Source organism: Phragmites australis, chromosome 16 (genome assembly GCF_958298935.1).
Source record: "Phragmites australis chromosome 16, lpPhrAust1.1, whole genome shotgun sequence".
Lineage (NCBI taxonomy): Eukaryota > Viridiplantae > Streptophyta > Magnoliopsida > Poales > Poaceae > Phragmites > Phragmites australis.
The window spans coordinates 6,210,268-6,230,726 of NC_084936.1; the positions used below are offsets into that span (position 1 = coordinate 6,210,268).

The following is a 20,459-nucleotide window of genomic DNA, read 5'->3' on the forward strand; positions in this document are numbered from 1 at the left end:
AAACAATTGAAATAGTTGAGAAGCCAGATGCCCTCAAATCTTCTCGGTCACGGCTAAGCATATAGTATTTGCCAATTATGCTATGCTAAAATAGTGCATGTTTGTGAAACAAAATACTTCCCAAAATTGAATTCTGCAGCCGTTCACCAGACGAAAGTCTAGTACACCTGTCACAATCGCAATAAGATAACAAATAATACATCTCTTCCACAACGACAGTAGGAGCCCAAGCATGAGAGAAATCACACTTTTATTACTGCCATCTAAGAACCAAATACATGAATATAGATATGTATCCATCATCAAAACTGTATAAACTCACGTTACATACATCATCACCACAATTCAGAACTTTTTAATCATCTTACCAACCCTAGGGCTCTTGCAGTTGCAGATCATATTATGAATAAATGAGAACCACAAACGAAAGAACGGCCGCCACCACCAGTTGCTGATGGTCTAGCAATAATGCTACTATGCTAGTATACAACACTTGCTCCTTGAGATACTTAATCTGTCGACCTAAAAGCTTGCAGATCACTTAACTTTGATAAAGCTCAGTGTGCTAATGGCCAAGCTGACGTCCGTCATTATACTTGGTAAGTTTTACTAACAACAATAACAGGGTTACAACAGTAAGGAGTGTTTGGATGGAGGTCGCCTTGGGAATTTTTAGGAGGATTGGATCCAAAATCTGTTCTATCCAAAAGGTCCCTATGGGGCCTAGGCCATAGGGACTAGTATCGGCCATGACCTGACGACCTTTTGTTAGAACTTCTATCTGAGGTGCCATAACGGTTCTGAGATTGATGTGAGTTAGGTCTTGTGGGGGGTGCCCCACCTCCATAAGGTCGCTGTTGCGACTGTTGCGCTCCAAATGGTGCAGGCTGGTATCCCCCACCATAACCCCCAGCATTTGTCGGCGGGGATTGCCCATACTGCCCCGAACCTGGTGGCGGAGCAGCAGGATGTGATGAATACAGGTTGCCACGGTTTTGATGGTATACAGATGGAGGTTGAACCCTTCCTCTTGAATCATGGTGGCCATCTCTGGAATATGAGTTAGATTGTTGCCTTCCACGGTTATCTCGTTCATACTGAGAAGGCCCTGACCCTTCATGCTGATAGTGTCTTGTTGACGATGCATATGCTGGTACTTGACCATTGGGCACGTTATCACTAGGAACATGCCAGCCAGGACGTCCAGCAGGCTGCTCCATCCTTGGTGGCACTCCCAGAAGACCCATATGGTGACTTCCATTTGGATAGTTTGTACCATTCATTATCGTTTGATACGGAATAGACGGGGCATTGTATTGTCCACCACCCCGAACATTCAAGCTGTTTGCAATAAGTCGATGGGCAGCCTCCCCAAGTTGTCGGCCAGATAATGCTCCTGCTGGGTTTTGCCTGAACATTTCACAAGTAGGTCAGGACTTTCAATGTGGCTACTGAGTGGACAAAATAAGGGGAAAAGGTGGTATAGTACCTGCTGCTGTTATCATGAGGCCTCCTGTTATTGTTATCATAAGGCCTCCTGTTATTGTTATCATATGGCCTCCTGTTATTGTTATCATAAGGCCTCCTGTTGTTGTTATCATAAGGCCGCCTGCCGCTGTCTTCATGCCATAGCACTGGCGGCGGTTTCAGATCACCGGCTTCAACAATCTGCAGAGTAGATTAACCAGAAGCTTAGTTACTGTAAAAATCTCTCAAGTGTAATTTTCTCTAGCAAGGGGCAATCCTTATATGTTGATTCTACAGTAAAATAATGTTGATTCTGCACTAAATCACAGTTCTATATACCTTCTTTGGTATGATAACACCAACAGGTGGACGGGAGATGTGCTTATGAGGATCCGGAAGCTTGTAGATCGAACATCTTAATAAGGGAAATGTCACATTCGTTAATTAGATTGCCACTAAATTGTATTAACCATATTGAGCAAAAGGACTTGATCTCACATCACTTGATTGTCCATAATATCCTCCAGCCCATCCACAGGAGACCTGAAGATAGGAGGGCATGGATCCCCACCACAAAGTGCAATGCAACCGTTCATCCCTCCACTAAATCAAATAAACAAAAGCAGCAATATTAAATAAATCCACCCATGAACTTCTCAGCAGGCTGATATAATAGTCAGTTTGATTTTCCCTCAAGAAGCAGACAGAAGTGGCTATGTCATGTCTGCTCATGTTCAGTTTTCCCCACGATTGGTGGAATCCAGAATGTCAGCAGTGAAACTACCGTGATGCTTTGAAGTAACGAAAAATAAGCTTATCTAACCTAGCAGAAGGATCAATCTTTTCTTTAATTTCATTGCGCTCTTTGTCAGGCAAATGCCCAAATTTGCTGTTGAGAGAGTAGATATAAGGCGAAAGTGGATGGGATCCATTCACAAAAAGCATATTGCACATGATACTGTTTCTCCTTGCTTCTTCAGGCTACAGAAAAAACAAGGAAAGAAAAGCAGATGTTAGAATAAGATCTGCTATTCCATATGGCTTACAGGGGCATAAATGCTCAAGAAACGATTTATTTTCATACCGTCAAAGTATACTCGACTTTTTTAATCTCAGCCAACAACCGATCTTCATCAATAAAGGGCAGTTTTGCTATCCCCTGTTAGACATGGCAGATATATGCTATGTAAACATGTTCTCCTAGGAATTCTAGTTAGAGTTGGCAGATATATAAGAACACTTACCTGCCAAGAAAATCTCTTCCCGTTCATATCTACTTCAAAATCTGCATATTAAATGGGGGAAGAGGGATTAAAAAATATCTTAGCTTAAGAGAGGGTCTGATATTATGGCCCATTTCTTATGCTTGCAAAAATTAATGTTACCAGTTGGATAAAAATCAATTATTGGTGAATTTGGATCAGTCATCAATTGCCGATACTGTAGAGGGAGCGCATGAGAACTGAAATGAAATATAGCCACCAATCAAAAAAAACACCAAGATTAACTAAGACAAGAAATACAATCTTAGCATATTCACCTCGCAGCTGGGAAAACCCCCATAAGCTGATCAAATGGTTTGAATGGTGAACCAAGTTCAAAAGTTATATTGAGCTGACTTAAACTCCTTAAATCCGAAGCAAAAGGAGCATAGTGATAAGGGTAAAACCTACATGAAGGAAGACGAATTTAGAATACTCGGTAAAACCTACAACTGTGCTGCAAATAACCTTTACACTATTTGATATATTTGGCCATCTAGAGCAAGCTAAATTACCATTGCCATGAGCAGACCCCTTCATAGTAGTAGTGCATTACCCAACATAAACCTTCAGTATATTTGAGAGCCTAAAGAAGGATAGGGTACATCATATATAAGATAATACAGATATAGGAGCATTTTATCTCTCATAACGATCAAATGAAGTGTTCTATAAAGTTAGCACAAATTGAGTAATGGCAATGTTGATTCCAATATACTTAATTACTTACAACATCTCTACATATTTCTTCGATCTGCTCAGGTGTTCTTGCCCCGAACTTCTCTTCATAGTACCTATCTCTCCATCCTGGTTCTCCAAGCTTTACCTGAACATTAAAATTAGGTGTTATTTTAAGAAATGCACAGGCACTAAAGGTCAAACCACAACAAGAAGAAATAATGTCTTATGTTTAAAGTCCTTAAATGCACATATACTAAAGATCAAACCACGACAACTAGGAAGTAAATAAAAGCATTATTTCGACTATTTCACGTTTATTAAGTACCAAAATATAGGTGTGTTAATTCAAATATTAATAGCTTGTGAGTTCAGCAATATTTGCAAACTGTCATACTGCACATGATGATAGAACATTGTTTCGGTTAACCGTGTAGAATCGATGTAGTCAAATAACCAAATAGATACATACCTTGTCCTCCTCTGCATTTTCAGAATTAAAAACATCTGATTTCTCACGAAGAACATCTTTAAGCTTTGACTTTAAATCTTCTTTGTTTTCACGCTCCTAAGTTACAGCAAGCGAGTCAGCTAAAAAGTAAAATGAAAAAACTTCTTCCAAAATGCATGTAACATCTTCTCAAGCCAGATGAAATGTTACCTGTGCTTCAAGATCATTTTCAGCTTCAACAATAGCAGCAGCAATGCTGGAACCTGATGATGATACTCGCGCAGCTTTCCGAGCTTTGTCGCTCCTTTCTCTATGAGGCTCATTCTGTTCATATGGTGAAGGTACTGCCCCAGAGGAAAGGCGAGACCCTTGGAAATGTGCAACAGGTACAATAAGATCAACCCTGACATGGGGATCCAGATCATCGCCACGCTTTGCCTGGGTCTTTTCCCGTTTTATTCTTTCTGCTTGACGCTAAGGACAATATTGTTGCAAACCGTAAGAAAAACACCGAATTCTTATGAATAACTTTTTAACACCAGCACAGATAGAAAAAGCTTGTAAATATTTTTGTTCAAAAGTTTAAAATGATCATCCAAAAGTTCTAAACAACTCAAGCAGCATATTTGAGTGGTATATTCCAAACCCAAATGTGTTACACTACATGTCAAAATTCCATTGATACCATATTAGAATTAAGAAAGTAGGTAACTATTGGACAAAGGGCCTTGAACAGACAGATATTTTCTTATTCTGCAATATGTCATTGTATCCATAACATTCACAATGCATGCATCACGATGCAAATTGGGAACTATATGCAACCTATGCAGGCAGAAATAAATGGAACTATGTATCTTTGTTTCCAAGAATGGGGGTGGAGATCTGAACCCATGACCTTAACCACCAAAACCTTGTGCTCTACAACTAAGCCACATGGATAACCAAATACAGACAGGGATCTGAACCTATTGCAAATAGGGATATATTTCATTTTGTTTTTCTTAAAAGAATAATATTGATTGCCACCCACCAACATGAGAACACACCAGAAAACTGGCAGGGAAATTGTCAACAATAAAATTCTGAGCTCCCTACAATATTATGCCAGGTATAGTTCAATAAGCTTTAAAAGCAAGAAACAAGATTAAGTTAGTCATCCTTGTGCACCTGATGCAAACGAGCTCTTTTCTGAAATATTTTATCCTCGTAGGAGCCAACTGCTTGAATAAAGTGTTCAACTCTATTCAGATCCGGCTAAAATAACAAAGGACAAAAGTTATTGCTGAAGTACATACGCTTATCAATTGAACTAAGGTAGCATAGACCAACTCTGATAGAACTGAATTCCTATTACCGTGCAAGAATCGGTTAAATAGCCACCCATTGAAGGAAATTCTTTCTTGTACACAGCCATTAGCAGATTAATAGCTCCCTGCAGACAAACCAAGAAGATGAATAAAATGCAACAACAGTTTAAGAGGGTGTACTGGGAGCAGGAAGTGAAACTTGGTCAACTTTGAAAGAAGATTCTAAAGACCATGCCTAGCAAGCATTAACACTGATAACTTCATAGCTACTAGCTGCAAAGGTGGATATTCAATACTCCCTCCATTTCTTTTTATAGGACGTATTAGGATTTAAGAAAGTCTTTCAAAGTATACTTTGACCATTAATTTCTCTTATAATATATCATCAATTGTTACGAAACCAATTTCTTATTAAAAGATATGTGAAATACAAATCTATTGATACATCTTTTGTACACTTAACATGAGCATAATTTGACTAATTGTTGGTCAAAAGTTTGAATTTTCAAATCCTAATACGCTTTATATTTTGAAACGCAGGGAAACATTAAATAACAAACCAGGAAACTAACCTCACGAATCTCTAGTGTTGGCATATGTGGAAGAAAATCATTGCCAACAAAAAAGCACATGAAGATAAAATCATCAATGATGCGTTCAACATCAATCTGGAAAGGAGGATTTGGCATCTTGAACTCATATTCTAAGTACTCTCGGAGGGTCCAAATATTCAAAAACTGCAAAGGGACAACATCAAGAAGCAATACAAAACAAAATAAGACCCTTGATGAACCCATGAAATATAATTATGAGCACATGTTGCAACAGAGCATCATTACCTGGTAAGGTTTCTTTGGAACAATAGCTTCACCTTTCTCATCATATTCCCCAGCTTTTCTTTTTGCCTTTCCATCACAATTTGCTGCAAGATGTCCCGCCTGACCACACAAGAAACATTTGTCCTGCTGTCCAGGTGTAAAAACTACCTGCGAACACCAAATGCATGCAAATAAGCTTTAAATGTAGATCTTAAAAGAAGATGGTAATGAACAACCCATGTTAAGGTAAAAATTATGACTTTTGCTGAAATAGAAGTAAAATAAAATAAAAAATCAAATTTTTCTTAGCATAAGGCATCAGCATGTATTACAATGAAAATTGTAAGTTCCAAATTTTGAGAAGGGAGAGCTTACCTCTCTCAGTATAGAAAAGTGTACTTCGTGTGTCGCTAAAGCTAACATTATCAGATCTGCATCCTGCATTTGTAATCATATAAGGCTATGCATTAGAAGACCAACAGAAGAAATGAAGGCCAATTGAAAATATAAAACATAGTTTACAGAACGTACCAGGCCATACAAGCAATGGCGGGTATTTGGGTTAAATCCGGAGAGATTCCGTTGGCCACGAATATATGACATAATTTTATGTTCCCCTTCACCAGGAACATTGGCATCAGATAGAATAACCTTCGAAAGGATTTAGTCAGAACATACATGATTTCTTCATAGTTAGTCTTTCTCCAGTGTGTAACCTCTTTCAACCAGAAATAAATATGATGGAACATACTGGCAAAACATGTGCCAAAATAAAAACTCAAATTGGCAGCAAGTCGTACTTACTTTAATTTGCTTCCATCCAGGATCATAATTCAGTCTGAGATGGATGTAGTACTGCAAAGCAACTGAAAGAACGGCCATAAACTCTGTCCCTGGAGTAATAACATTAGAATCACAAGTTTGTGATTGCTGTTTTGCAGGAAGCTTTCTGCCTTCCCTCTCAAACTCTTCACGCAGCCGTTCTTCTTCAGCGGACTGGAGATACAACAATACTTAGCAGTGAGTGCAACTATAAATGGTTGATACCACCCAAAACCAATAATTGAAATGACAGTGTATAATCATACACTGAATGGAAGAAGATAGATAATTCCAATAGAATACTGACCGCATCAGCTGCATCCTTTGCAGCTCTGAATCGTCTAGAGCGCTGCTGGTTCATCTTAGCACGAGGAGCCACACCATCTGTAAAACCATTGTGCATACCAAATGAAAAATAAACCATCAAACATAACATCAAAATGAGTCATCAAGACAGAACCCCAGTCAAAGGAGAGCTTAACAAGCATAAGAAATATATTGTCCATAGAATTCAAAGAAGACGATCACTATTCTGAATGAAGAGTATGACTAAATAATCATGAGCATATACATCAGAACGATTTCAGCAATAGCACAAAGTCTCAAAGTCTCACTTAATTTGCTTTACAACAAGGTGTTCTACATGACAATAATCAAGTGTTAAAGAGTAACTATCCTGAGCATTCCTAATTGCTACAAGTATATATGAGTATGACCATATGAACTCCATCAGTTCCTAGAACATTAGAATAGATAGATGGAAAATATTAGGGACAGAGAAACCTTCATAACATATACATTTAATACGTACCGATGGCCATGTACAAAAGCTTCCGAGGGCGGACCATGACAAAGAGTCTATCGATGTAATCAAACATGCACTGGAAAACCTCTGCAAATGTTGTTGGGGAGGGCTGTAGCAGAAAATACAATAGCGGAGAAAACTGCGGTCAATATAAATCTAAAAGTAACAGAACAACAAGTGAGCATTAAAAGATTCCTATCAAAGAAGAAAAGAAAAAATGCTTCCACTAAAACTACTGATATAGCAACAGCTACAGTCTACTAGCTGGCAGAGCCACCCATGGGCATGTAGAATGCAGGTGCTCAAATTGATACTAATAGGGAAAAAAGTTCTTTTTGCCACATAGGACATAAGGTACTTCTATCATAGCATCAGCATCGGTGCTAGTTGCTATATGTGTTCTTAAGTTTTTGAAACAATCTAAGCCCCTGTCAAAATAGATGCTTGCATTGGAAGCTTGAGATCTTAGATAGATGCTAGGATGTTGTCTGTTGAACATGCCCTAATGAAAATAACCTCAACTCCTCGAGGTAAATGGCAAATTCGCAGACCACAACCGCTAATTGTCCGAAATCTCATTTGCATCGCAGTTCAACAGACAACACAAGACTTTTTTTCTCGAATACATAGGAGAGCTACGCATCATTATATTAAGTAGGAAATAAAGTAAATGATTACACGACAACCTGAGCGGTCATGAAAACGACAACACAAGACTTTTTTTCTTGAATACGTAGGAGAGTTACGCATCATTGTATTAAGTAGGAAATAAAGTAAATGATTACACGACAACCTGAGCGGTCATGAAAACAGAGATCGATGATGCTAGAAAGGGAAATTACACGCTCAAAGACGACTATGAACACTCAAGCTTGCCAAAGAGCAGATGATCGAGCCGACGCGGTGCAACCTCTCCATTGTTATCACTAACTTCGTTGCCCTGGCCTCGCACCAGCGGGTGATGTCGTCCCTGATGAGGGCCACCAAGGAGTTCGATGAAATGCGGTGCTTGTTGAAAACGATGTCGTTTCTAGATAACCAAATCCTCCAACAAGTGAGTAGGATCATGTAGTCCAAACCTCTCCGAAGCTCGGTATCAACGCAGCTTCGCAAATCAAGCCACCAACTACAAAACGTGGTCACAGAAGCTGGTACATGGATCCCTAAGATACGCCACCATATCTCCCTAGACAAAATGCAGTGAAGTAAAAGATGATCAGTAGTTTTCAAAAGCTGTGAACATAACGCACATGAATCATCGATTTGGAGTCCATGCCGCCAACGCCTAGCTGCTATCCAAAGTCGACCATGAAGACCTAACCAACTGAAGAACTTAACCGTAGGAGGAGCCCATGCCTTCCACAACACAGAAGCACCATCGAATTCGATGGAACCCATGAACATGACTTGATAAGCCGATTTGGAAGAGAAATGTCCAGAGCTCGACCATTTCCAAGTCGGCCGGTCCTCGACTTTTCTCAGGGTGATGGATTCCAAATGACTCCAAATTTGTAGGTATTGTATGATCGCCGAGATAGACAAAGGAACCATAATGTCTCTGACCCATTTTTGGTCCTGCAAGGCATCTCTCACAGTCCTTTTCTTCAAGATAGAAGGAGCAACACAGAGGAAAAGACCAGGCGCTGCAATTTGGATTAAACCAGCGTTCATCCATCTGTCCGACCAAAAGAGAATGGAGTTTCCATTACCAACCTCCCATCTGGTTGACGCTTGAAACAGAGCGACCACCTCTTTCTCATGATGCAAGGGAAGGTTGGCCCACGGTTTGGAAGGCTCACACTACTGCCACCAGAGCCACCTTAGTCGGGGGGCAAGACCAAAGATCCGAAGGTCTTGAATGCTGAAGCCGCCGTATGAGAGGTCAGCAGACCCTCGGCCAGGAGAGGGAGCACCTGCCACCAGATGTTTTGTCACCTGCCCACAAGAAGGCCTTTCTTATCTTGTTGAATTCCTTAATAATCCTAAGGGGGCACCACTATAGAAATGAGAGTGTACAGGGGTTGTCGAGATCACAAACCGCACCAAAGTGGCACGCCCTGGTTTGGAGATCAGCTTGGCCTGCCAAGGGGGCAACTTAGCAGCAATCCTGTCCACCAGCGGCTGCAGATGGCATTTGCGAAGACGGCCGATCGTTAGAGGGACCCCAAGGTACTGAATTGGGAATGTTGACAGTCCGCAAGGGAGCTCCCTAATGACAGTGTTGATATGATCACCATTGCAGCAGATGGGGGTGGCAACGCATTTTCCCAGGTTAGTTCTGAGGCCCAAGACCACACCAAAGAGGTTAAGGATAGCAAGATGCGCTTGGATGTCTTGTTGAGTGGGTGATAAGAACACAACTGCATCATCTGTGTAAAAGGAGCAGCGATGAACAATAGAAGCATGGCCCGTATAATCTAGGACAACCACCTCGCCAGCCAGCGTTAGGAGACGAGCAAGGATGTCCGTGACAATCACGAACAAGAATAGGGAGAGGGAGTCGCCTTGTCGTACTCCTTTGGCATGGACCAGCGAAGGACCAGGGATGGAATTGAGGAGAATCCGGGTTGTGGAAGAACCCAAGTTGGCCTCGACCCAACTACACCACCTAGGACCGAACCCTCACGCCCGTAACACCTCTACAGGAAGGCTCAGCTGACGGAGTCGAAGGCTTTGGAGATATCAAGCTTTAGCAAGACCTTCGGCCTTTTGATCTTCTTAAACAACACAAGACTGAATTCGAGCATGCAAACTACAGGACTAATTTGGATAATTGAACTGCAGCTTCCTAATTAGACATGTAAACATGACTTGGGACAATTTTACAGCCCAAATTGGCCAATTCCTTGTAGCAAACAGTTAACCAATATGGCACAAGCTCAAGCCCACCAAATTTGCCAAATGAACTCTCTCCTCTGTATGTCGCCACATCACAGCTCTTACACATCAATAAGCAAATCACGAATCCATCACAGATTTACCACAGACGCGAAGAACCACACCATCCCACACCAAGACAAATCGGCGCCTTCCACGGTCCGGCCCCCAGAGCAACCCAACCAGAAACGCCCAAGCAAGCACGCAAGCACCCGGATGAAACCAAAACGTCGAGAGTCCAGAGGCCGAGCGAGAGAGAGAGAGAGAGAGAGAGAGAGAGAGAGAGAGAGCGCTGCCGCACGTACCCTGTCCTCGGGGTGGAAGCATGGGTGTATGATGCCGTTCATGTCGAGGTAGAGGTTGTCGAACTCGAGCCCATTGGGGTTGGGCTTGGAGGTGTCGACGGGCACCTTGACGCCCTCGATCTCGACGGGCTCCTCCTCCACCACGTCCACCACCACCATCGGGTACTTCTCCGCCAGCCACCGGTAGAACGCCGGGACGCCCATCTCGGCGCGTCTCCCGAGAGGAGAGGAGAGGAGGCCTCACCTCGCCGTAACCCTAGCTCTAACCCTAGCGCGGATGCGGCTGCGGGGCGGGGAGAGGAGAGGAGGCGCGGGAACCCTAACTAGGAGCGGGGCGGGATAGCGAGCGCACGGGGCGGCGGGGTCGGGTCGGGTCGGGTCGCGGGTATATGCCCTTTCGCGGCGCGGCACAAATATCTGGAGAAGGGAACGAGAGGAAAGGCGGTTTTGCGGTTTGCACCCTGGATTTGGGTTGAGCCGGGGGCTTTTTTGTCTATTGTTCTTTTTTTCCTCCTCACGCGTCAAGACGTTGACGAGCACGTGATCCGGTCGGTGGCCAGCCCAAACCGAGGGGATTGTTACGGGCTGATGGTTCAGGAACACCGTCTGGAGCCGGCCCACTGGGAAGGCCCGTCGAGAGGCCCGGGCGAGTCGAAGTTCTTTAATTTGGGTCCCTGCTGTGCTCTCTTCTGAACTGCAGCAAATCAGGCCCATCGTGGATCATGGGAAAGTGAAGGATAAAAACAAAAAAAATAACTTCTATATGCCTATCATCCAGTTTTCCAGAGAACATGCGTGGCACGTATTTCATTAAGAGGAGTTAGAGTATTACATGACCCACCGATATGACCAGTGGTGAAGTTAGAGCGAAATGGAGGTAAAGGTAAAATTCTGAGATTTAGATATGATTTTCATTTTTTGGTGGGTGCATTCGCACCCCTCAAATCCAAGTAGCGTTGCCCATGAGTACGACCTAAACACTAGAAGACTAAAGGGACCCACACAACAAACCAAGCAACAACCTAGAACCTGACGATGCGGAGGAACACCATAGCACAAAGCTCAAAAGAGAGGAAGGATCAACGGCTAGGTGAAACCATGAGCTATGCCCTAAAACGAACCATGACAAGCACACACCACAAGGCAACCAGGAAACAGCTTCAGAGTGAGGGTAGGCAGCATCCTCCCGACTCGAATATCACAAAGCATGGCGCACGAACGACCACTCCAACTCAAAGCCTAGCATTGTTGGATGCACGGGAACCACAAGAGTTGCAGGTGACTCATAATTTGTGTGATAGGAGGTCATCGAAGACTCATTGACTGAACCATGCAGAGGTGGAGCACCTCCCCGCGCATCGGACGCAACACTTTCGTTACACGGCTATCAGTGTCCTTAGATCTCATGAGGGGCTAGTGAGGAGAGAACTCCCCTCCCAGGTTACACGACTATCAGTGTCCTCAGATCTCATGAGGGGCTAGTGAGGAGAGGAGAGCTACAACGGCCACGAGGGGAGAGGCTCGTGAACCTAGTCGCGCACCCCCATGTGTCTCGCTATTACTGTTGGATGCCGGTTCCATCTAGGTGCCAACGATAACCAAAGGCAACTATGTAGTAGATGGATACGGCATAGAGAAAAAGCAGTAGTGTGGTGGCAATGATGACCCCCCATAGCGACCACCGCAGGTGACTCATCAAGATCCTAGCCAAGCTGCCCTGCAAACGCACAGTCACTAAGCACCTCAACGATGTCACATCCCAAAATTCTAATTATATAATTAAGCATGCATGATCATTATCGCATGTAATTATACATATTTGTTTATCGAGTTAAGTCAAAATATGTTTCAAGTACTTTAGAGATGGTTTATAGCACTTTGGAAAAGTCTCAAATACTTAGAAAAAGGTAGAGAGTGAAGATAAGGGGACACTTAGAAAAATTCAGCAAAAACCGCTCTCATGATCTGGTTGGGCTTACCCGTGGTCTGACCGCCAGGTGTGCAGCCATGTGGACTTATCGCGGTCTGACCGAGAGCATTGACGGTCTGACCGCCAAAGCGCAGAGGCTCGACTTAAGTAAATCGATCACTCTCTCTTTCTCTCTCTCTCTCTCACTCCCTCACTCTCTTTCCCACTCCATTTTAGAGAGAGAAGGAGAGCTCCACCTCGATGTCCACGACGACCAGAGATCGACGGTAGGAACCTCCCTAAGCTTCCGGAGGACTTCCTCGAGCTCCTTCCCTCTTCTCCCTCGTCGGAGGCATGCTTATCTAACCTCAAGCCCGCACGCCACTCTGGAGCCTGATATCCAAACCGGAGCTTCTCCGGAGTGGATTGATCCGCTAGGAAGCTGCCATACATTAAGGTGACACATCCCCTACTATTTTTCTATTGTTTCCGAGCTCCATTCGACCCTCATGTCGTTTAGACCCAAGTTCAACTTAGCCTAGATCTAATCCATAGGGTATTTTGAGTTTAGTTTGGTGAATATTGTCTAAATCATTTTAGAAAAACTCCACTAGTCTTATAGAGTATTTTGGTACCCTTCGTCATCGAAGGTTTCACCGGAGTCCTCGCTTGCGACCCCGCAAAGGCGCTATCGGCAAGGTCTAACAGTCTGACCACCGATAGGTCTAGTCTGGCCATCAGTTAGGGCCGGAGAATTTGAGTTGAAAACCCTATATAGGAGTCTAACTGCCACTAGGACCGGTCTGACCGTTATACAGCGGTCTAACTGCCAACATGCATGTGGTCTGACCGCTAGAGATCAAAACCTTTTGCATGTCGGTGGTCTGATTGCCAGTTCAATGTCGGTCTAACCGTTAGTCTCTGAAAGCTAGATGGACTTAGGTTAGCTTATTCAGGATTTCAAACTTCAAAACCCTAATCACTTAACGATCTTTTGCAAATGTTTTCAAAGCATGATGCTCTAGTATTATTCAAACATGCATCATGTCCACACTTTTTCATTGTTTATTATTTATGCAATGCATTCTTATTCTGTTTAGAAAGCGTTGTGCCGACAATCCAAGCTAGTGAAGGCGACGCCAACCTCCCAGAGTTTTGCGAGTGTTGTGCAGGAAGTATCAGAGAAACCCCAGAGCAGCAAGGCAAGCATATAAGCATATTGCACCCTTTGATAGAATTGTGGAATCTAAATTGATAAGTTATGATTTATGTAAGTTTGCATGTATAGAGTCGATGTTGGGCGTCTATGGGTAGAATATATATTGATGTATTACCTCTACCTTGAGGTGTTGATTATCCATATTCTTGTAGCCTTGATAACGTTATCGGTGTCTAATTTAAGAGTCGTTCGAAATGCTTAGCAATGCATAGGTCCTTGGTAGAAGTCGAGCAATGGTTCATCCGTTGTTCGCGAGTTTATGGCTTAGTTATTGTTCACAAATATTGTGATATGATAGTTAGATGAGTAGTGAGGTTGAGGCAAGATGTGGGCGGTGCTAGAGGTGTCTTCTATCCTAGAGGAGTTCTTCGAGGTAATTTGGGAGAGGAGACAGAGCACAATAGACCGCTTGCATCATTTAAGCACCGTTCGTCGATGTAATTGGCTCTAGCACTTTCCGTACTAACCACGTGCTGATCTAATAGTAAGGTAAGTCGAATATCATGCATCATGCTGACACTTGTAGCCCTATCACGCGTAAGAGAAAAAGAAAAAGAGAAGTAAGATGGTAGGAAGCCGGAGGTGTCCGGGACACGCTTGTGGTTACCCCGGTGCCATAAGGGTATTGCAAGTGAGTGATTTTGGGTATAAGAAAGGTTAACATAGGTACCCCCTTGGGTGGGCCTGTATGGTCACTCAAGCTGTATGATCATCATATCGTGTGGGTAAAGTTGTACCCCCTGCAGGATGTAAAAACAATTTGAATTGCCGCGGTCTCGGTCATGAGCATGCTCCTGTCTATTTGCATCAATCATAGAGTCACGAATGTGGGATGGTTAATATGGTTTTGTTGGGTATGGTTGTTGATGGTCGTTGATTACATGAGCTAGTTCCATTTACATTTACGTTAATGTTGTTTACAAGTTTGTAAAGGTTTGTTTGGTTAAGTATATGTGCTCACACATATATCTCTAGGTTGCTTACGCATAAGAATTTACATAACCTTTTGGATTTTTCTTGCTAATAGCTCAATGCATAATCCTTAGAGTCGGGCTATTTATGTATGCCATATATGGATTAAGTCTTGCGAGCACCTTCGTACTCACGCTGCTTTTTCAGATTCTGCTGGTGAGGAGGAGCTCATTTTTAGCTACTTCATGCCTGTCGATGTTGGTGGCAGGCCTGAGTAGGTAACTACTCTCAAGTGACGAAGCTTTTAAGGTGGAGCCTAAGGGCATGTGGCTCCACTCTTCTTTTGATGTCTATAGTTTTGTTTCCGTTGCGTAGTTGATCTAATCTTTTATGTAAATTGTTGTAAATGGTTGAATGCTTAAGAACTTGTAATCTAATGTTAATTACTCGTTCTTTCTTAAACATTGTTGTGATGTTATATGTTACAAAGACATGTGTTCCGATCTTGAGCACAAAATACGTGTCGAAACTATTAGGATGGTATTTCGACATTGAGGTTGTGATTAAGCAAATGATCCTCCTGATGATTAATTAGAATACTATTTGGATGGTTCCTCATAACATGGCATCAGAATTTGGTTTAATGAAGTAGCCTAAAATACTTAGGACGTGGGTTAGTAAATGTGTCAATATCACTAGCAACCCACTAAAGTTTTTTTTTGCCCCTCTTGCTAATATGTATGAACTTGCTATATTATACCCCCTAAGTGTAATGTGTTGTTGTGTGCGACACTTATGTCATTTAGTTTCGCATTGTGTTCTTTTTCATGAATCAAGTTGCATCGACAAAAAAAAGTAAGAAAAGCATCCCGATGACAATAAATATCGAGGGCTCAACCAGTGCGGGGCAGGGGCCTGGTGTGTTCCATACAACGATGGTACGGGAAGTGAATACATTAACAATAACGTATAAACATTCACCATACGATGACAGATATGGTTGTCTACCCATGTGACGATTACATGGGGTGTCTCGTAAGGCAACGGTACGAGAAGTGAATACATTGACAACAATGTATTAAATGTCGCTTATATGGCGAGATGCATAAGCATCGTTCACGCTACCTGTTCCTTTCTTAGCGTGAAGGGTGATGATTGGTAATTATTGTATATATGAATACATGTGATCTTGATGTTTGTTACGGAGAGACACGTTGGAGAAAGAAATGTGCAGATAGAAATCGAGCATGCCTTCATTTTTCTATCGCTCATATGCATGCGCTTTTCCAAATATACGATATTATGGGATCCAATCAAATGATATCCAGCTAATGCTGCTATGCTATGTTGGAGTTTCACATTTCCCTCTTTCATCCTATCGTCACAACAGGATGAGGACCCGTCAGAATCTCAGGAATGATCTTCTTGAGGGTTCTAATGAGAATGACCCTTCACCACCTCCACCACCGAGTATGATGGATGTGCTTATGCAAATTGAACAGAACCATCAAGCTCAGACAGTACTCCTCGAAGCTCTCGTGCGTAACATGACCCCTCATGGAGGAGGTGGGGCCGGATGCCGTGATGACTTCTTGGATTTTCTCCGGACTCAACCGCCCACCTTCACACGTGCTGAGGATTCTCTTGACACCGATCATTGGCCGCGGACTATCAAGTAGAAGCTCGCTCTCCTTCGATGTGTGGACCGCGAGAAGATGCTCTTCGCCGCCCATCAACTACAAGGTGTGGTCGGTGCATGGTGGCCAACTATTTGGTCATGCACCCCGCTAATCACCGTGTCTCTTGGGCGAAGCCTTTCGCGATTTTCACATCCCCAAGGGGTTCGTAGACCTTGAGATCATTAGGTAGGAGTTCGTAAATCTCAAGCAAAGAGGTAGATCAGTGATAGAGTATGTGTAGGTGTTCAACCACCTTGCACGATATGCTTAGGATGAGGTCAACATCGACGAGCAAAAGTAATACCACTTTATGAACGGCCTCAATTCCAAGAGGCAAGATCGGATGTCAGTACATGAGTTCATCGACTTCAACAAGCTAGTGAGCACCTCTCTCATAGTAGAGTTCAAGCTAAAGAACCAGCAGGAGGAGAAAACGCGCAAGAGGGTTTCGTCACCTACCATGGGCGGGATCTCTCAACGTGCACTGATGGAGAGTCAACCCCCTCCATCTCACATGTTGGCCTCGACTGCTCCACAACCAATTTGGATAGTGCGACACCCGAATTTCTCCGCTCCGCAAGGACAGACTCCAAGACCTACCAGTTCTTAAGGGAGTGTGATAGGTGGCCCCAGCGGCTCGTGTTACAACTTTGGGCGTGTCGGCCACTTTGCATAGGATTGCCCTTATCCGAAGCCAGGAGCCATGGTGACTGTTCCAAGACCACCACTCGCTCAACCCACTCCTCAAGCCTCCCAGGCTACGCACGTCCCCAAATGTGGCTAAGTGTGTCACATCACCAACAAAGAGGCTCGTGAGGACGACAGCATGCTCGTTGGTATGCTACTTGTGAACTCTCATCCCGCAGTTGTTCTTTTCGATTCGGGAGCATCTCATTCTTTTATCAAGGGTAGTTATGTTTTGAGTCACAATTTGGTCACCGAGACCCTATCCTTTGCCTATCACATTGATACACCCGGTACTAAGTTGACAACCAATCGAGTTGTCCCTAAGGCTAAGACCTTAATTGAGGGAGTTCAGTTTTCTGCAAATTTGATCCTGCTGGATACTAGAGGAATGGATACGATATTAGGAATGAATTGGTTGGCCAAGTATGAGGCTCTACTTGATTGTGCTAGGAGAGTCGTTTCTCTCAAGAATCCCAAGGGTGATCGAGTTTCTCTTCATCTTGGGGAGGGTGGTCTCCACTTGTACATTCTGAAGGTTGTCACAGCCACATATATCATGGATATTCTTGTGGTCTATGAACTTTCTGGTGTCTTCCTAGAAGAATTGCAGGAATGCCACCCGACCGAGCAGTGGAATTCTCTATTGATCTCTTGCCTGGTATGACCCCAATTTTGAAAGTCTTATAAGATGCCACCAAATAAGTTGGCAGAGTTGAAGAAGCAGATTCAGAAGTTGCTATCGAAGAGTTTCATTCGTCCGAGCTCCTCACCCTAGGGATGCCCGACACTCTTTTTGAAGAAGGATGGTACTCAGTAGATGTGTGTTGATTACCGTCTGCTGAATGATGTCACAATCAAGAATAAGTATCTGCTTTCTAGGATCGATATTCTGTTTGATCAGCTAACTGATGCCCGTGTTTTCTCAAAGATTGACTTAAGATTGGGCTACCACCAAATAAAAGTCCAACCAGTGGATATTCCAAATACAGCTTTCTCCACTCGCTACAAGCTTTACGAGTTCACTGTTATATCCTTCGGCTTGACGAATGCTCCAGCGTTCTTCATGTATCTGATGAACACGATGTTCATGGAGGAACTTGACAAGTTTGTCATGATTTTCATCGATGATGTTCTTATATACTCCAAGACTAAAGAAGAACATTATGAGCATCTCTTAGTTGTACTAGGCCGACTTCAAGATCACCAACTCTATACCAAGTTTAGCAAGTGTGAGTTCTAGCTCAAGGAAGTCACTTTTCTGGGTCATGTGTTGTCTGAGAACGGAGTTGCCATTGACCCGAGCAAAGTGCAAGATGTTCTCAATTGGGTGCAACCCAGGAGTGTCATTGACATCCAGAGTTTTCTCGGACTTACGGGTTATTACCACCAATTCATCGAGAACTTCTCCAAGATCACCAAGCCCATGACCGAATTGTTGAAGAAGAATGTCAAGTTCGAATGGTCCGAGGAGTGTGAAGCGGATTTCCAGACATTGAAGTCTTATCTCACCAAGGTGCCAGTTCTAGCGCAATTAGGCGTTCACAAGAACTTCGATGTTTATTGTGATGCCTCTCGCTTTGGACTCGGTTGTGTTCTCATGCAAGAAGGACGTGTGGTTGCCTACGCTTCACGCCAATTGAAGCCACATGAGGAAAATTATCCCACACATGATCTAGAACTTACAGCAGTAGTGCACACCCTGAAGATTTGGTGGCACTATCTCCTCGGAAATGTGTGCAACGTCTATGCTGATCATAAGAGCCTCAAGTATTTTTTCACCCAAGCCGACCTCAACATGAGGCAATGGAGATGGCTCAAGCTGATCAAGGATTATGAACTAAAAGTGAATTATCATCCTGGCAAGGTGAACATTGTTGCCGATGCACTGAGTAGGAAGGATCGATGCAATTGCCTTATGGCCGAGCCCGGAAATACCATACTTTGTGATGAATTCTGAAGGCTTAGGCTTGAGATGGGTCAGGAGGGATTTCTTGCAAACTTGGTTGAAATCAAGGTAGCTCAGAAGGATGATAAGGGCATGGCCTGAATCTGGGATAAAATGAAGGAAGACAAGGTTGTATGTTTTTCTAAGGATGACCAAGGTGTCTTGCGGTTTGGGAACCGGCTAGTGTTCTGAAAGTCAAGGCATTGAGGAAGAAAATTATGGATTAAGCTCATGATTCTTTGCTATCCATCCATCCTGGGAGCACAAAGATATACCAAGACCTCAAGCCCAGATTTTGGTGAACTCACATGAAACGAGTAATCACTTGATATGTTGCCGAGTGTGATGTATACCAAAGAGTGAAGACCGAACACCTCAAACTGGTCGGTACACTCCAACCTTTATCCATTCCCTCCTGGAAGTGGGAGGAGATTAGTATGGATTTCATTACCGGGTTGCCGAGGATCTCACATGGATATGACTCGATTTGGGTCATTGGGACCGATTAACAAAGTCCGCTCATTTCCTTCCTGTTAAGACCACGTATTTGGTCAAGCAATATACGAAGTTGTAGCTCACTCGAATTGTTTGCCTTCATGAGATTTCAAAGAAGATCATTTCCGATCGAGGCACTCAGTTCACTTCTCATTTCTGGATAAGCTTGCGTGAGGCCATGGAAACTGAGCTCTTCCATAGCATCGCATACCACCCCTAGACTGATGGTCAAACCAAGAAAGTGAATCAGATTTCGGAGGACATGCTTCGAGCTTGTGCTCTCACATATAGGAAGAAGTGGGAGATATGCTTGCCATTTGTCGAGTTATCTTACAACAACAGCTACCAAGCTAGTATTAAAATATCGCCGTTTGAAGCTCTCTATGGCCGTAGATGTCGAACGTCGTTGAAATGGTCCGAATTCGACGATAGGGATTTTCTATGTCCGAATTTGGTCAAAGAGGCAAAAAGACATGTTCTGACTATTCAGAAGTGTCTTTTCACGGCTCAATCATGATAGAAGAGCTATGTGGATCGCCACTAAAGAGAACTTGTGTTTGAGATTGGAGACTTTGTATATCTTAAGGTTTCTCTACTCAAAGGAGTTTGACACTTTCAAGTCAGAGGAAAGCTAGCACCCCGATACGTGGGACCATTCCAAATTTTTGCTCGGCGTGGAGAGGTGTCCTATCAATTGGACCTGCCTCCATCCCTCTCTGCTATCCACAACGTGTTCCACGTATCACAACTGAAGAAATGCCTTCGAGTTCCAACCGAAGTGATCGAAGTTGCAAACTAAGAGTTGCAGCTGGATCTTT

General features: G+C 43.3%; 1 protein-coding gene across 3 annotated transcripts; it reads right to left on the bottom strand.

Annotated features, from left to right (window-relative positions):
* Positions 1 to 233: 233 nt before the first annotated feature.
* Positions 234 to 11,167, bottom strand: LOC133896025 (5'-3' exoribonuclease 3-like). Of its 3 annotated transcripts, XM_062336542.1 has the most exons (25): positions 10,796 to 10,934; positions 8,693 to 8,799; positions 8,456 to 8,583; positions 7,620 to 7,722; positions 7,116 to 7,192; positions 6,791 to 6,982; positions 6,518 to 6,637; positions 6,362 to 6,424; positions 6,008 to 6,154; positions 5,741 to 5,905; positions 5,216 to 5,293; positions 5,029 to 5,115; positions 4,069 to 4,332; positions 3,880 to 3,975; positions 3,460 to 3,555; positions 3,245 to 3,315; positions 3,008 to 3,136; positions 2,853 to 2,929; positions 2,712 to 2,752; positions 2,552 to 2,626; positions 2,291 to 2,448; positions 1,966 to 2,070; positions 1,807 to 1,882; positions 1,490 to 1,668; positions 234 to 1,410 (listed from the first exon to the last, which is right to left on the bottom strand). In XM_062336542.1, exons 4-25 carry the CDS (start codon positions 7,684 to 7,686, stop codon positions 738 to 740), a joined length of 3,036 nt encoding a protein of 1,011 aa, XP_062192526.1. In that variant the 5' UTR covers positions 7,687 to 7,722; positions 8,456 to 8,583; positions 8,693 to 8,799; positions 10,796 to 10,934; the 3' UTR covers positions 234 to 737. The 3 variants fall into 3 exon arrangements, with proteins under 3 accessions (XP_062192526.1, XP_062192525.1, XP_062192523.1); XM_062336541.1 differs by having other exon boundaries at positions 8,456 to 8,799; XM_062336539.1 differs by lacking the exons at positions 8,456 to 8,583; positions 8,693 to 8,799 and having other exon boundaries at positions 10,796 to 11,167.
* Between the last annotated feature and the right edge of the window lie 9,292 nt (positions 11,168 to 20,459).

Bases quoted from the DNA above. Each gene is read 5' to 3' on its own strand.
- LOC133896025 (XM_062336539.1), bottom strand. From the start codon at position 10,999: ATGGGCGTCCCGGCGTTCTACCGGTGGCTGGCGGAGAAGTACCCGATG. The intron at 6,425-6,517 runs GTACGTTCTGTA...TTACAAATGCAG, and splicing joins GCCATTGCTTGTATGGCCTG to GATGCAGATCTGATAATGTT. The intron at 3,556-3,879 runs GTATGTATCTAT...TTTAATGTTCAG, and splicing joins AAAATGCAGAGGAGGACAAG to GTAAAGCTTGGAGAACCAGG.